At 52.6% G+C, this 16,431-nt stretch overlaps 1 protein-coding gene across 1 annotated transcript in view; it reads right to left on the bottom strand.

Moving 5' to 3' along the window:
- The window catches only part of OSBP2 (oxysterol binding protein 2), a gene marked incomplete at its 5' end in the record, with an annotated part of 155,156 nt that overhangs the window by 21,783 nt on the left and 116,942 nt on the right, over positions 1 to 16,431 (bottom strand). The window contains one exon of the mRNA XM_021711414.1: positions 1,968 to 2,221. Coding sequence (XP_021567089.1) covers positions 1,968 to 2,221 — 254 coding nt within the window. The remainder of the gene's footprint in view (positions 1 to 1,967; positions 2,222 to 16,431) is intronic.

Here is a 16,431-nt window from a genome sequence, read left to right as displayed (position 1 = left end):
CTGATTCCCTGAAGGATGGGGAAGAGTTTTCTAGACACTATACTGCTGGCAAAAGCAAAAGCAGGAGCTTGGGGAGAGGCCCTCATGCCAGGCTCACACCAGCAGGGCTGGCAGAACCCAGCCAGGGCACAGCTCTGTCACTCACAACTGACTCTGGGAGAACTGGAGACAGGCACTGTGACCAACCTCAGGGGCTGTGCTTCCTGTAAAACAATTCATTGTACACTTAGAGAGCGAGCTGGTTTTATGGCTTCATAAACACAGATGAGCCTCTGATGCCTGATAAAAGATGGTGTAAGACTGCAGCCAGCAAGAAGCTCATTATCTTGGAAAAGTTAAAACTGCTTACTCAAGACAAAACAGCTTTGGTCTCGGGTGGGGAGGCAGTGCCAGGGAAGTCGTGGGCGGTGGTTTCTGGGATGGACAGGGAAACGTGAACACATCATTATGTCATGAAGTGTTTCACATTTGTGTGTTTCACTGGCTGAAGTACAGGGACCTGGGTTGTAAGGAGGACAATGCACCTGAGAAGGCAGACAATGACAGGGCCAACATGCAGGGTCATTGCAGAGCCACAGTCCAGTTGTCTCTCAGCATCCTCAGCTATGGGGCCAACCGCCCCCTTGAGCACTGTGGGATCTGGGGAAGGACAAAGGTACATACACCTGCTGACCTCAGGTAGGTGAGTACCTGTGGCTGAGACTCCCAGCAGTCTGGAAAGAGGGTGTGCGTCACTTAGCCTCAGGCCCCAGTGGGGGGTTCCCAAGGCTACATGTGAGCGCTCCAGGCCTGAGTATGTCTGGGCAGGTGTAGGTGTGGGTTGGTCCTCCTGCCCTACAACTGTGTTGCCAACAGGTTGGTAAAGTAGGCTTGGAGCAGTTCTTGGATGCTCAGGGTTTAGCCTGGGGATGTTGGCCTGTGGTGGGCTCCAGCCTCCATCCTCCCAACCTGCCCTTGGGTTTCATGTTCCCAGAGTCTGGTCCTGACTCCCAGTCTGGCTCTGGTCTGACCCCTTAGCTTGGAGGCTGGGCCCCCCAGCTGGAGCTCATCCAGGTACCAGTACTGCCCATTGTCTTCAGCATGATGGCCCTCCTGAGTCACATTGTCTAAACCTTGACTTCTGCCTCTATCATGACCTCCACCTATTTTGCACATTTCCTCTGCTCGGGACCCCTGGATCCCAGCATGCCACCCCAGGCTTGGATGTGCCCCTCTGTGAGGCTGTCCTTGGGAGAAGGCTATGGCAGTCAGACCTATCTGGAGGTGGAGGCCTGGAGGAATGCACACATTTTGGGGAACACTCACTGGGCAGAAAGAGAAGGGCCCAGAAACAGGGTCTTCACCGTTGACAGACCCTGTCAGTTCCCAGTCACAGCAACATGGCTTCCAGAACTAGGGGAGAATGGCTGACTCCTGAGGCTGGGCCTTTTACTTGATAGCTGCAGTTACCATTTTGTCTCCCATCAGGTTGACATGACCTTGCCAGGCTCAGCTCTATGGCTCTTCTGGCTAAGGGAGACCCCAACTTCAGACCCCAACCACATATCTGCCCCTTCCCCGATGCATATGTGGTCCTGCTCCTGTGGCATCTGGGGTAGGGGGTGAGCCTAGGGAGGAGCTGCAGCAACCACTGAGGGCCAGTGTGGTAGCTGTGTCCATACTGTGTAGGGAGGGCTGGCCCACCTGGCTGGGCTTCCTCACCCAGGCACAAGCCACCTGCAGGCCCCCACCAGATCCCACAACCAACTCCGGTTTACATCAGATGATTAAGAAGAACATCCTTTCCCAACAACGGGAGGAGATGACAGAGAACGCCGGAGAGTACAGGAGGGTGTTGGCTTTGGGAAATGACTTGGAGCCACAGGAAACAGACCCTGACCTGTCAAGGACCCTTGGTCACTACTTGGAGACCATGGTGCTGGTACCAGGGAGCCCCATCGGGGCCAGCAGTGGGTGTGGGTACTCACGTTGATCATAGCATTCGACGTGATGCGGAAGAGGGTGGCCCGCTCGTTTACTACCTTCAGCTTCTCCCCGCTCTCGGGTGGGATTTTCAGGCCGTCCAGCTCTGTCAGGGAGCGCTGGAGCGCGGCGCCGTGCTTGGCGATGAGGTCATTGCACGTGCTGAGGTCATCTAGCTTCAAGGAGAGATTCTTCAGGGTGTGGTGTAGCTCGTCCTTGTCGGCTGGGGAGGCAGTCTCGTCGTCATCCCCAGAGTCATCTATGGAGGTAAATAAGAGTTGCTGTGGCTATTACCCACTGACAGGGCAGTGTGCCTGTGTGGTCTAGGAGGGCACGTAAGGGGGAGTCAGTGTGAATGGTAGGGCCTGGACTGGGCTTTGGAGGGGGCAAGACTGCAAGCACCCACCCACATGCAGGGCATCAGCTCTTTAAGCTGGGATGTGTAGAAATGGGTGGGCTGCACTGAGTGGAGATTGCTCTGTGGGCATAGAGACTCCCTAGAATGGAGACTGGGCTCCTTTCCCAGCACAGCAGGCTACAGCTGACACCCCACCCCCCAGCCAACCTCACTTTGCTTTCTGCTCTATTCCCATCCCTCAGCCACACCAAACTGCCCGTCCCAGCAAAAGGTGGATTACTCATGTGTGAAGCTTTTCCCACAGTATCCCCACTGCCTGGAACCTCTTCACACTTTCTCCCACCTCCTCAGAGGTCTTACCCCATCCACCTCTTGGAGGCCCAGCCCAATGTCAGCCTCCAAAGTCTGCCAAAAGACCCCATGCCATGGTCAAAGCTTCCATCCTGCCTTTGCCCATCTACTTTGCAGGAGCAGGGCCACACTCACAGATGGATGTCTTCTGTGTGCAAGGCACAGCTGAGGGCTCTTAACGGCCTTGTCAGGGTGGGAAATGTACCATCCACAGGAGACAGACAAGAAAATTGAGGTTCTAAGAGGAGAAGTCATGGCCAGGCTGCCCCGTTAGCCATCCTCTTCCCACCAAGCTGCTGGGGCCTCTGTGACGGGGGGCAGATGGTGCTGTCTCTCCCCACACCCACCCTCCTTCTCACCTCTCACCTTTCATGCAACTGCCCTGGTGCCTTGGTGGCCCTTTCCGGCCAACCCAGTCTGTGTCCAGGTGCGTGGGACTGTGAGGCACTGTAAGGAGTGCACTATGGCAGATGGAATTGGGGGCAGCTGGTCTGGGGTCCTGCTACTTTAACATTGGGCACAGGACAACCAAGAGGCTGACACCAGCCTGTGAGTCCCGGAGTCTGTAACTGCAAGGGGGTTTCCGAAATGCCTTGTTTCAGAAACAATTAGCAAAAACTTTTTGTTAGATGAAGAAAACCTGTAACCTGAGATATAATATTTTCTAAAAAGCATGCATATTGTGAGAGAACACATTTTTTCCCATGGTGGGCAAGGTGTGTGGGGGTGGACACAGCTGCAACACTGTCCTGAGTGTGCTCTGAGCCCATGGCAGGGTCAGGCCAGCCAGCTGTGTGGGGCCAAGCCATGGGGAGCTGTGGAAGATTTCTGCTGTACATCTTGTCCTCACTGGCCACAGAGGTCTTGGGCCAGCATCCAGACTGGGAACAGAAAGGCTTCCCAACAAGCCGGCCCAACTGCAGCGCCAAAATGACCCAGTATCTGGGGGCCACACAGGCTTGGCCAGGGTCTGGGCCACTCGCTTCATCAACTGTAGCTCTGAGTCTCACAGTGGAGGTTGGTAGACAGCAACTATTCTACCCTCTCTGAAGGAGAGAGAAAATGTAGGTTCAGAGAGGTCAAGTTACATCCTTAGCGCCCAGCTACTACAGAGAAAAGTTAGGACCTGAATCCAAGTCTATCTGCCCCTAAGATGTTTCCCCTCCAGATGGTTCAGCAGCTGATGTGTACTACCCAGCTCCAAGGCCATGAATACCTGTCACAACCACACTCCCATGTGTCATCCCTCAAGGAGGGTATGTGGTATCACCCACATCCCATGTTCCCACAGCAAGACAAGGCTGCTCTGACACACACTGAGCACAAGCCTGTGTGGAGGCAGAGTTGAAAAACGAAGGGGAGTTTGTCACTGAAACAGTGAATTCTGGCCACACTGAGTCCAGAAGTCTCAGTTCTCAGGAAGGCTTGCAAGGAGCAAAGCCACATTGGAAAGATGGATGAAACTGATGATGAGAGGTGCAAATAAAAAACTATCTAACATGACATTCTTCAAATTAGGAAAAAGAAATAATGACATTAAATCAGCTTATGATTTCTTTTCTTTTTTTTGAGTTGGAGTCTTACTCCATTGCCCAGGCTGGAGTGTAGTGGCATGTTCACAGCCACTCCAGCATTGAACTGCTGGGCTCCAGTGATCCCTCTGCCTCAGACTTCCAAGTAGACAGAACTACAGGTGTGCGCTACCATGCCCAGTTAATTTATTTTTATTTTTATTTTTATTATAGAGATGAGGTCTCACCAAGTTTCCCGGGCTGGTCTTGAACCCTAAGGCTCAGGCAGTCCACTTGTCTCGGCCTCCCAAAGTGCTGGAATTGTAGGCTGAGCCACAGAGCCCAGCCAGCTTATGATTTCTAAAGGACAAACCTGCAGGTACCTATCAAGAGTCATGAAAATGACTCCTTGGCTTCTACCGCCCATTCCTTGCCTGATGGGAAAACTCTACTGGGAAGGACTACATTACTAAGGGAGGAAAACACTGGAATGGGCAGTTATATAGGGCTGCAGTTCTCTAGCATATGACTTTGGGGGTTCTCAAGCTTTTATGACCCCACATACCCTATCTGTTGACACTTTCCACTGGAAATAAAACTCAGGGACAATGAGTATCTGAGAGGAACAATGAGTATTTCATTGCTAAAAAAGTAGCAATCTACCTTACAACAACACAGCAAACACTAAGAATCTGCAGATGTAAAATGCAACAGAAATTTTGCAAGGATATGAATATAGCAATAGCAGCAACTGAAATCTAGGGCCAAGTCAAAGCCACACTCCTGGGGCTGGGATCACAGTGCAGCCCTCCTGGCCTGAGAGGTGCTCGGACTGAGGCAGCCAGTACTTGGCCCAGCTGAGCAGCCCCAGAGGACAGGCTGCCAGCTTGCCCTAGGTAGTTATAAAAAATGAGGGGGTTTGAAAGCCTGAGTTCTTGGTTCACGTCTAGCATTACTGTTGCTTCTGTGTGCCTTGCTTCCTTCACATGCAAAGCAAAGGCACCAACACCTACCTCACCAGTCTGGAAAGGAATGAGGGGATGGGTGGCCCACATCAAGAGGAATTATTACCCACCACCAGCAGTCTGTGCTGGCTGAACTCAGTACCTTTCCATTACTTTCTAGAAAATGTTGATCCTTTGAAGAAACAATGAAAGCGGCAGTTTTTCGGAGCACTGACTGACAGGGTGAAAAATTTCATCACCCAGAACACAGTTGCAGGGTGGGGCTGGCCTCAGTCAAGTGTCAGTGGAGACTGGGAATGAGACAGCAGATCCCAGCAGGTAGCACCTCTGCAAAAGATCCCAGGAGCTGGTCCAGGAGTGTGGAGCTGCAAATGCAGCATTCTGCAGAAGTGCTAAGGTGGGATGGAGGCTGGCTGGGTGGAGAGATGGCCCCAGGCCCTCATCAGTCTCCCCTGCCTGTCCCTCAGGGCTGCTGTGGAGAGCATCAGAACATGTTCCCTGTCTCCTCCTGAGCCCTCTCCCACTGTCCCCGTGGAATGAGTGTAGGGGCGAAGGGGGAGAGCATTGGTTCTGGAGCCCAAGGCTGTGTGTGAAGTCCAGGACACCAGTCCCCAGTATCCTCAACAAGTTGCCCAGAGCCTCAGTTTCTTCCCTGTCCCTGGGCCTCACAGAGTGGCTGCCCTGACCCCAGTTCTGGGCTGTGGGAAGCAGCCACATCCCTTCTTGGTAACCTACAAAAGTCCCCAGATGAGAAAGACAACACTCGAGCTGCCCCTGGGGCCCATGCAGGAAGCTGCCTCTATTTCATTCCCCCCACCTTGGTGTTGAGATCGCCTGGGTCACTTATACTTCTCTCTGGGGGAGGAATCAGTTTTGGTTTCCTGGCCTTGGAGTTGCTGGCTTTTCTGGGCTTCTTTTCAGTATCTGTGACTTAGAAATAATTTTTTTCCTGTTGCCTTGCCTCTGTTCAGAACAACTGCCAGAGCTTACAGGGAGGCAGTCACTAGCCTTTGGTTAGATAAGGAACAACTTTCTAACCATGAAGGTGGTCCAACAGGACAAGGCACTGGAAGTAATGGAGCAGATTCGGAACTGCTTGTACAGTAGGGCCTGAAGCATCCACATGGCTCTGGCCCCTCTGTCTTCTGCTCCATGCCCCGCTCCTCTTGCTTCCTTCATGGCCCTGTTGGCCAAAGCAAGGTGACATCTGTAGCAAGAGTGTTCTGGCAACTCCTGGGTTGTCAGTTGACACTCATGGAATAGCCAGGCTGAATCCAAGAAGGCAGACTGACATTGAGCTCCCTCCAGAGCATGGACAAGTCAAGTTATGTCCATTACATCCAGGCCCACACCATTGTTTCTGAGGCCCAGAAGGGGGAAAGAGGTGTGGCCAGGTCAGGTGTTGGAGCAGCAGCAGCAGCAGCAACCAGCCCCTACTGAGCCCCCTGTTGAGCCCCTTACTGAGCCCACTGTTAGGCAGGGTTCTTTCCAAGTGGTTAAGATGTATTTACTGAAGGTTTGGAGCCCGGGTCCCCAGGCAAATGGTCCCAATGTCCTGCAGACTTTCCTGGGAGGAGAGCAGAGGATCACCACTGAATGTACACACGGGCTACCCGAGTCACCCAGGGCAGCTGACAGCTGTGCTTGTGGGAGGTACTGTGGGGTGCTCAGGTATGTGGCAGTAGAGTGCTGGGCAGAGATGCCTTGCCTCACCTTCCCTCCCACCACAGGGCCTCCTGAGAGTGGAGCTGGGGCAAGGGGAAAGGCAGAGGTGAACAGGTGACAGCCTTAACTGGGCAGCAGATAAGAGTGAGGAGCCAGCCAGAGGAAAACAAAGCACATGTGGCACCCACCCTCCACCTGGTGAGGGTCTTTCCACCCATGCTCCACGTTCAATTTCAAGCCCCCCGGTTGACCCTCAGCATGTGTCCCTCTCCCTCACTCTGGGGCACACACAGCCTTCTGCTAGCCCCTCAGTGCCCCTCATTGTGGAGCCCCTGCAGGCAGTCACTCTGCCTCATTCATTTTGGCTGCTGGCTGGTTCCTGGAAAATGCTGGGTGAATTGCACCCAGATCCAACCAGAGTTTTGGCAGCATAGGAAGCAAGCTCTGGAAAGGGTGGCTTCCCACTGGCCAGCAATGAAGCAGCTGGAAGAGATGGTGGGCACTCTGCAGCAGATGGCAATGACAATGACACTGACAGTGGCAGCAGGAGCTGAGGCTTACACAAGGTGCCAGCACTTTTTAAAGCACTGGACAGATAACTCATTCAATCTCTGTACTCTTAGCTGCCTCATTTCACAGGGGAGAAAACTGAGGCTTGGAGCAAGATGACTCCTAGAGCGAGTAGCAGCACTGGGGTCCAAGTCCAGGTGGGCTGCCTCCAAGTCTTCAATCCCTACTATGGTTCCTCCTCCACCCTGTCACCATTCCAGTTATTTCCTTGTTTGAGCACAGGTTGCACCGAGGGGATCTAGCCTGGCAAACAAGCTGTACACTACGAGAGCCACACCCTGGTTTTCATGAGACTGCAGTGACTTCTGGTCAGGGGGCAAGCCTCAACTCTCACCCTGCACAGTGACTCAGCCTCTCACAGGATTATGGGAGCATCTCATCCTGCACTACTGGCCTATGTTGTCTCCCTCCCCCTCCCAGACTGTCAACTTTGGTGGGAAGGTGGTAGAGCCAGTATGTCTGCATAGGGGAGGGAAACTGCAGACCCTGCTATCCATGCCCTCATCTTAGCAGGAGGGCTTGGTGCAGAGGCATCTGGGCTGAGACCACGGGGCAGCCGGAGAACAGCAGGTCAAGGCAGGAGCCTACATCCCCACTCTGCTGGCCTTCAAGGACATGGCTCAAAGAAGAGGAGAGTGACCCAGGAAGCCAGACTGGAGGACTCTGGAGAGGCAGGCACCTGAGGACTTCTGCCTTTCCACCTCTCGCTTTGCAAGGATCCTGCCATGTCCCTGTTGTGTTTTCCAGCAGGGCACCAGAGTGATCTTTCTGAACTCTGCCTCTGCTTCCCCGGGCCTTGCTCTGCCTGGCTGCCTGTGTGCTGCTGTCCTGGCGCGCTTCTAATGATCAGATCAAACATTCACAGAAAAGAGACTGACCGGGATCCTAGTGAGATGCTTTGCCATCTACAAAGGATGTAGCTTCTAAAACAAGGACATCCGAGCATAAAAGATGGAGAGCTGACTCTGTTCTTCTCCAGAGACAACTCAGGGTCAAAGACAAAATTATGTGCCTTCTAGTGAAAATGACTTCTCCATAAAGGCAGAGGAGAGCATGGGCACAAGTCTCACTGAGCATTCCTCGGCCATTGGTGCTCCTGGGCCTCCCTGGCTAAAGTGACAAAAGCAAACAGCAGCTCCAGACTGTGGAACACAGAAAGAACAATTGCTATTGGCCTCCAAGCCAGGCACAGGGCTGGGAAATAAGGTGCAGGCCAGCTCTTGAGAGGGCAGAGCCATGTGGAGTGAATGACCATGGGATAAGCGCTCTAGCCTAATCATACACATGGCCATCTCTAGAAAAACATCAATTCCTAAAACACCCATCAATTTTCACTAGCTACATGGAAGAACAAATTATCTTTTTTGTTAAAAGGGAACAAATCCATAAAACTCAGTTTACTGCTGGGTGTGGCAGCTCACATCTGTAATCCCAGCACTTTGGGAGGCAGAGTTGAAAGGATTGCCTGAGCCCAGGGGTTCAAGACCAGCCTGACCAACATGGTGAGACCTCATCTCTATAGTAAATCAAAAAATTAGCTGGGTGTGGTAGCGTGCGCCTGTGGTTCCAGCTACTTGGAAGACTGAAGTGGAAGGATCACCTGCCCAGCAGGTTGAGGCTGCAGTAGCCGTGAGCGTGCCACTGCACTCTAGCCTGGGTGACAGAGACTCTGACTCAAAAAAACAAAAACCTTATGTTACTGACATGTTACAAGGCAGCTGTCACAACATCTCTGTGCATCTTGACCAGGCCATGGAGTGTGGCAGTGGCCTTTCATCTGCAGTGAGCTTCCTGAGTGTATGAGTTTCCAACCTTTAGTGGCTGTATTAGGTTGGCTAGTGTCCTCCCAAAATTCATGTTCCCCTGGAACCTCAGAATGTGATCTTATTTAGAAGAGTTGATGTAGATGCAGTTAGTTAAGATGAGATCACACTGGAATACAGTGAGCACTTAATCGAATATGACTGGTGTTCTCATAAGAAGAGGAGAAAAGACTCAAAGACACGTGAGGACAGAGGCAGAGATTGGAGTGACACATCTACAAGCCAGAGAATGCTAAGGAGTGCAGACAACATCAGAAGCTAAGGGAAAGGCATGGGACAGATCTTCCCCTGAGCCTTCAAGGGAGAGTGTGGCCCTACCAACACCTCAGGCTCGTGACCTCTAGAACTATGAGAAAATACATTTCTGTTGCTTTATGCCACTAGTTTGTGGTACTTTGATGGCAGTCCTAGAAAACTAACACAGTGGTTTGAAACAACACGTGCTTATTATTTTACAGCTATTGAGATCAGAACTAAATTCAAGGTGTTGGGAGGGCTGCTTTCCTTCTGGAGGCTCTAAAGGAGAATGTGCTTCTTCGCCTTCCCTAGCTCTAGAGGCTGCCTTCATCCCTTGGCTCCTGGCCTCCTCCTCCATCTTCAAAGCAACAGAGTAGTGTCCTCTAATCTCTCTCGTATAAGGACTTCTGTGATTATATTGGACCCACCTGGATAATCCAGGCTAATTCCCCATCTTAAGATCCTTAACTTCACATCTGAAACATCCCTTTTGCCCTGTGAGGTGACACATCCACAGAACTAGGAAATGGACATCTTGGGGAGCCCTTGTTTGGCCATCGGACCACGTTGCTGTGGCTCGGCTGAGCACCAAGCCACACTCCCACTCTATGGCTGACCATTACGGTTTGATTTACTGCCCTGCGAAGTGGCCCCTGAATGCTCTCTAGATGATCAGTGGAATTCCTCCCAGGGCACAGAGATCTCACAAGTCCCTCTGTCCTCCCCCAAAAGGTTGGCACATTTGCTTTCCTGACTGGGCTTTCTGCAGGGAGGCAGCAGCCTGGAGTGGAAGAGGTGGTGGCCAGGCAGTCCTGCTTGTGATTCCACATGGCCTTGGGTTAAGTGTGCTTGTCCTTACACTGGGGTATTAGTGCCTCTTTTGGGAAGGATGTTAAACACCCAGTGCATGGTTGGTGCAGAGCTGGGACTTCATACATACTAGGGCCCTAGGACCCCAGTCCACCAAGACCTCTTTCACCTTCCATCAACATAGCTCACTTTTGTACATAACTGTCTTGAGTTGACTTCAAATCATAAAGACTCGGAACCAGAGGGAGCCCCTGTTTACTGTGCTCCACCCTTGCTCCCCACCCAGGGCAACCCCTGTGATAGCTATATCTGGCTGAGGAGCCCATCTAGGGCCAGGGACCCTTATCATTGGGAGGCTTCTAGGAAGGAATGGGTTGCCATGGTAACAGTCAGTGCAGGGTAGCCAGGTGGGCTATTTTTAGAAGTGGAGCTTTTTTTTTCCATCTTTGGAGGAAAATGGATCAAGTTTTGCACTGGTGAAGCCCTGTTGGGGACAGCTTTTTAAAACCAAGAAACCAAAAGGCTGCATGGGTTGGATTTGGATTGAGGGGAGGGAGGTGACACGGTGGTACTGTGGGAGCCAGAGGCCCTGTGGCCACCCTGTTTTGCTTGTTTGTCTGAAGGGGGAGCCTGGCTTCACCACTCCCACCCACAAGTTACTCGGGGTCAAGGCACAGGATGACCACTGGGAACTCAACCCCTTGCATTCATGGCTGGAAGTGAGAGTAACCCTAAGGCCAGGAGCAGCTGAGGCCAGGGAGGAAGGCCGGAGCCCATCCCTCTCACTGCACTCACACCCAGAGCTGGGCTGGATAAGTTACTGGGGAGTCTCTGCTAACCTCTGGCAGAGGTGTAGTATTAAAGAGGGACAGGACTGAGGGGGATAGCAAAACCAAGAGCCTGGAGAAGGATGCTAGGAGCCCCAGCAGGGTCCTGTTGGGAAGGACATTCAGATGGCCCGTGCCCAGCAAGGCCTGGCACAGTACCCACCAGCAGCCCCACATCCTTCTTCCTTCTTGGTTCTTCAGCCCATCCCAGTGCCACATGTGGAGACGCTGTGGCCTCTGCTCACTCGGGCGCATTCCCCTTTCCATGCCACGCTGCACACAAGCCATTGTAGGATTTCTTTCCTTCCTCCCCTGTGGGAAGCCTAGCACAGGTCACTTCAACTAGGAAGCTCCCTGAGCCCTCAGGCTACCTCCCTTAGTTCCCCAGCACTAGCCAAGTGGAGTAACACCTCTGGCCAACTGGAATAATATTTGGGGTGTCGAAATATTAAAAAGCACCTGGTGGTGGCTTCTTTGAGGATAAGGCTCATACCTTGCTCATTTCTACATGTTCACAGACGAACAAAGAAAAGAAACCTTACCCTGCTTCCCCCGCCACCACGGCAGGGGTGCCTGCACCAGTCGATGCTTGCCCTGTGCCTAGGTCCTGACACCCAGCTGTCAGTCACCACAAGAATGAGCTCTGACCAGTGGTGTGCCCTCAGGAGAACAGTTCAATTAATGAGGGCGGGCACTGCTGTCCCTCCCCTCTCTGCAGAGCTGAGTTCAGGTATGCAGGACTGGAAGGGGGTGAGGCCTAGTCCCCAAGCCCTGGCAGCTTTCCAGCCCATGACTTTGTCCCCTGAATGGCCACTCCTCTCTGGGACTCCCATCACAGGACTCCAAGCAACCTCAATGGGGTGCTCATCCCGTGCTGAGAGGTATGGACCTTGAGTAGGGTATGCATCCTATTTTTTTTTCAGTCTGGCTGTGCAAAGAGGCACGCAACCCACAGGGCCTCAGGAGAAACAGACTCAGCGGTGTTGGTTTCCAGTGAGGACTGCGGGGGCGCTGCATCCTTTCCAGAAAACAGCCATTCCCAGCCAGCATCGCCTTGAACATCCAGTTACAGCAGCTTTGGCGACTTCGATTTAAATTCAGGAGGATTGTTAAGCAGTTTGGGCCTGGTCACAGAATTCAATCAGCTGGATGCCGATGACAGACAGAAAGATGCCTTGAGGTGGGAGTCCAGAGGGATGTCAGGTGATGTCACTGTGTCTGAGAATGAGCAGCCCAGTGACTGCCTCCTCTGCACTTGCATTTGTTGGTGGTTTCCGTGTATTGCATGGTATTCTGCAAGTATCAACCCCCAAAGAGGAAAGGGCATCATGCCAGTTAAGGAGTGTGCCCAAGACCCCAAGGCTGATTTTTTTTTTTTTGAGTTGGAGTCTCACTCCGTCGCCCAGGCTGGAGTGCAGTGACACGCTCACAGCCACCCTAGTGTTGACCTGCTGGGCTCTGGCCATCCTTCTAAGTAGGCAGAACTACAGGCATGCGCTACCATACCTGGCTAATTTTTTGATATATTGCAGAGATGAGGTCTCGCCAAGTTGCCCAGGCTGTCCTCGAACCCGTGGGCTCAGGCAATTCCCTCATCTCGGCCTCCCAAAGTGCTAGGATTACAGGCTTGAGCCAGGCTGCTGATCTTTACAGAAAGCCTGGTGGCACCAGCCATCTTCATAGCCATGGAAGCCTGAGACCACAGCAGCTTGCCAGGCCAGGGGCTGTGAGACAGGGTGGATCCCCTGCCCATCTCCAAGCGGGCCTGACTGCTGGTGCCCTTCAACCTGGCCTAGAGCAGTGGGTGGGGAGCCGATCCCTGCCTAGGGAATAGTGCTTGCCCTCTGTCCCTTCCCCTGGAGAAGGAGCCACCTCACCCCAGGCTACGGCTGCCAATGCTCCTCCTCACTCAGGAAATGGTAAGGGGAGCCTAGAAGTTTTCTAGGAGCTTCCCAAAGAACATGGAGCCTGAGGGCACTCTCAGAGGAGGGGTCAGACAGGAGCCACAGGGTGGTAGTTGGGGAGATAACTTCAGGCTGGTGGTGGGGCTCTGAGAAGACTGTTGGGAGGAAGTGGCAGCCTTACAGCTGGTACAGAATGGCAAGGTGATGACAGGTGGCACGGGAGGAGGATGCCACTCCAGGGAGAGGAAAGAGCAGGAGCACTGGGACAGAGGTGGAGTCTGAGCACACCTACTGGAGACTGGGGGCAGCCCCCGAGGCACTGCCAGTCCTTCCTGACTGGGGAGCCCAGGGGGTAACAGGTCTGCCTTCCCCAAAGTAAGCCCTATGTGAGTTCTGAAACAAAAGGAATTGTGAATTAAAATAAAAAACTGTGGGACTCAGGATGTCCCACCCCTCTAGGAGGCAGGTGACTAAAGACTCTGAGAAGCTTGACCCAAGGACACTGGAAGCCATGTGGGAACCTAATCTGATGGAAAATCAGATAATAATAAATAATAAAGAATGTGAAACTCTGGTAGTTGGATGGAAAACAAACCAGAACACCAGTGTTGTCCTGATCCCCGAGGCCTCCCTGGAGCCATCTCCTCTCCTGCTGATGAGCATAGGGTGGGCCAAGGGCAACCTAGGAAGCTGGGGGGATCACATCCAGGCTCTCACATCCAGGATCACATCCAGGAGAGGGGTGCAGGGGTCACACCCTTACCAGAGATACCTATTAGCAAGTCCAAGGTGGGGTCTGAGGGTTGGGGTGTCCAGGCCTGCCATATAAAAATGGAGTTTTGCTTCTATTACTGGAGCTGCAGGGGTAGAAAACTAATCCCATAAACACAGATCTGCAGGCTGGCATCTGCATCAGTGGTGGCTGACTCTCATATCTTCCCAGGGGAAACTGCTTCCCAATACCCCTGGGCTGGCCAGAGAAGACCAATGAGCACAAATCTCAGAGGACAAAGAAACTCTCCTTGCTCTCTCTCACAGGAGGGAGCCAGGGCACACGGTCAAAGTCATGAGTCAAAACGATGGGTGAACAATATAGGCATGTGAGCGAAGGTTAGGATGTCCATGGAGAAAGGGTGCCTCCTTCCTCAGCACAACACTGTGGCCTAGAGCCCACACTGTCCTTGTCTGTCCTCAGGATGAGGGATGGCACTGGGCAGCCAGGCCCACCTCCAGGGAAGTAAACACAGGCACAGAGAAGGAGTGCAAAAATAGCGACACATGCTCCAGTTATGGCATCCACTGTGATGCTAAAGACAATCACTACCCACAGCCTCCTCCAGCCGGCAGAGCGCCCAGCCTACCCACAGTCTCCACCCCAACTAGGGTTTCCACAGAGTCTCACTGAAGGAATGCCTGTCCTAGATCCTGCTGTGTGGGGGGCTGACCCTTTCCAGGAACATCTGGGTTCACTCACCTACCCTGTCCATTTTTGAATCTCACACCAAGATGGACAGGCAGTTATTCAGGCCAGGATTTCCACAGGACTGCTTCCCCGCCCTGCCTGAGGGCTCAGGAAGCTGGTCATGATGCTGTAGCCCACTCTCCTGAATGAAGTGAGGCAGGCGAGACACTTTGACTCCCCCTGAGCCACTGTTTAACGGCAGGGGAGGGGCCCAGAGCTGGAGCACTTAGGCTCCCTACCCTTCTTCTGACTCCCTTGGGTAAAAAAAACAGGAATCTGCCTATCTCTTAGTAGGGTGGGTGCCTCCCTGAGGCACAGTCTCCCATGTTGACTGATTTCTAGACAAGAGTAGGCCTCCTACAGAGCGTTCCTTGGCTCTGTACCAGTTCTGTCATGGGCCTCTAAACTCCAACCCACCCATCTGCCTGCCCACTGCCTTCCCTGGGATGCCACCAGAAACTCCCACCTGTAGGCTCAGCCTCCTGGGTGAGGACCTGCCTGGTGACTTGGTGGTGGGAAGGGCATCACTATTTTTCTTTTTGCTTCTTCTCTTTTTTCCTTTTTTTTTTTTTAAGATTCAGGCATCAGGCTTTTGTTGTTGTTGTTTGTTTTTTGTAGAGGTGGGGTCTCACTATGTTGTATATGCTGGTTTCCACCTCCTGGTCAAATGATCCTCCTGCCTTGGTCTCCAAAGTTCTGAGATCACAGGTATGAGCCACCATGCCTGGCCTCAAGCATAAGCATTTTTAAAAAGCTTCTCCAAGAGATTTTATGCTGCAGCCAGGGTGAGAACAACTAACCCGGTTTTAACAACCCATAATACCAGGTTCCAGCCTCATACATAGCTCTGTATTTGTCCCCCACCAGTCCAGGTGCTGCCTCCCAGCTCTGAAGATGAGGAAACCAAGGCCAGGTGTGGTACCCAGGCATCCTGGCTGTCAGGGCTCCCTCTCCAGTGCCCCATTCTGCCTCTTGGATAACCAAATAAAGACTTCCTCACTGAAGTCTAACCTTTGTTCACACAACACAAATTCAGGTTGGTGTTTTGCCTTTTCATCTACTGGGCCATAAGGCTGTTCCCAATCTCTGTGACTGGTTGTTTGTTAGTGACTGTTAGTGGCTGCCCCAGGGTAATGGGGTAATGGGCTGTGGCCTGTGGCCCCAGTTATTTGGGCCATGGCAGGAAGGCTTCTTTCTGCCCTTGTTGGCATGTGGCGAGGTGCTGTCCTTGGCCTCACTCCTCTTCTGGCTCCTCTGAAACCACTGGCCTTACTGTTGGGCTAGGCAGACACAGCCAAACTCACGCTTCACCCAGCCAGTCACTGGGCGCTAGTGGACCCAGTCACTCAGCTGATAGTTGTGGGGTCAGCGATGCCAGCCCAGTGAGAAGGACCCTTTAATCAACAAGGAGGAGACCTGTTGCTATGAGTGCTTCATTTGACAAGATGCAAACACCTGTCTTAAGGTCAGAGAAAGTGGGATTAAATTCTAAAGCAAGCATTCACCGACCCACACATGAGAACTCACTGATCTTCTCAGACAGCGCCAGTGTTGCTGAGCAGGTCACTGGAAACTCCTAGTTTACATTTTCCTGGCCTGAAGACAGCCATAGCTGCTTATCCTTGGAAATCATTTGAGGCCCATGTAATTACACTAAAGAGTTTTCCACACTGCCTCTGGGTATCAGTGACGAGGAAAAAGCCTAGACAGAGGGCCCAGGGTGGGGAAAGGGTCCATTATCAGGAGCCGTGGGGCCCTGAAGGGGCAGGAGCTACATCTGCCTGGGAGGCCCCCACACCTCGGAGCTGTTGAAGGAATGGATGACAAAAGAAATAGCTTTTGAGAGAGTGTTCCGTAGCTGTGACCAGTAAGGAGGACTGGGGTGTTCTGAGGTCAGGAGAAGAGTCCAGGTTTGGGGTTTACCTTTGTGCTACCCTTGCATCTTGGGCCAATAAAGAAATAAAAAATGAAGTGAATTGCAACCTG

The sequence above is a fragment of the Carlito syrichta genome, unplaced genomic scaffold (assembly GCF_000164805.1).
Source record: "Carlito syrichta isolate Samal-C Ts95f unplaced genomic scaffold, Tarsius_syrichta-2.0.1 Scaffold302276, whole genome shotgun sequence".
In the NCBI taxonomy this organism is placed as follows: Eukaryota; Metazoa; Chordata; class Mammalia; order Primates; family Tarsiidae; genus Carlito; species Carlito syrichta.
Note: the sequence above shows the minus strand (reverse complement) of the source record. Positions and strands in the feature narration are given on the sequence as shown.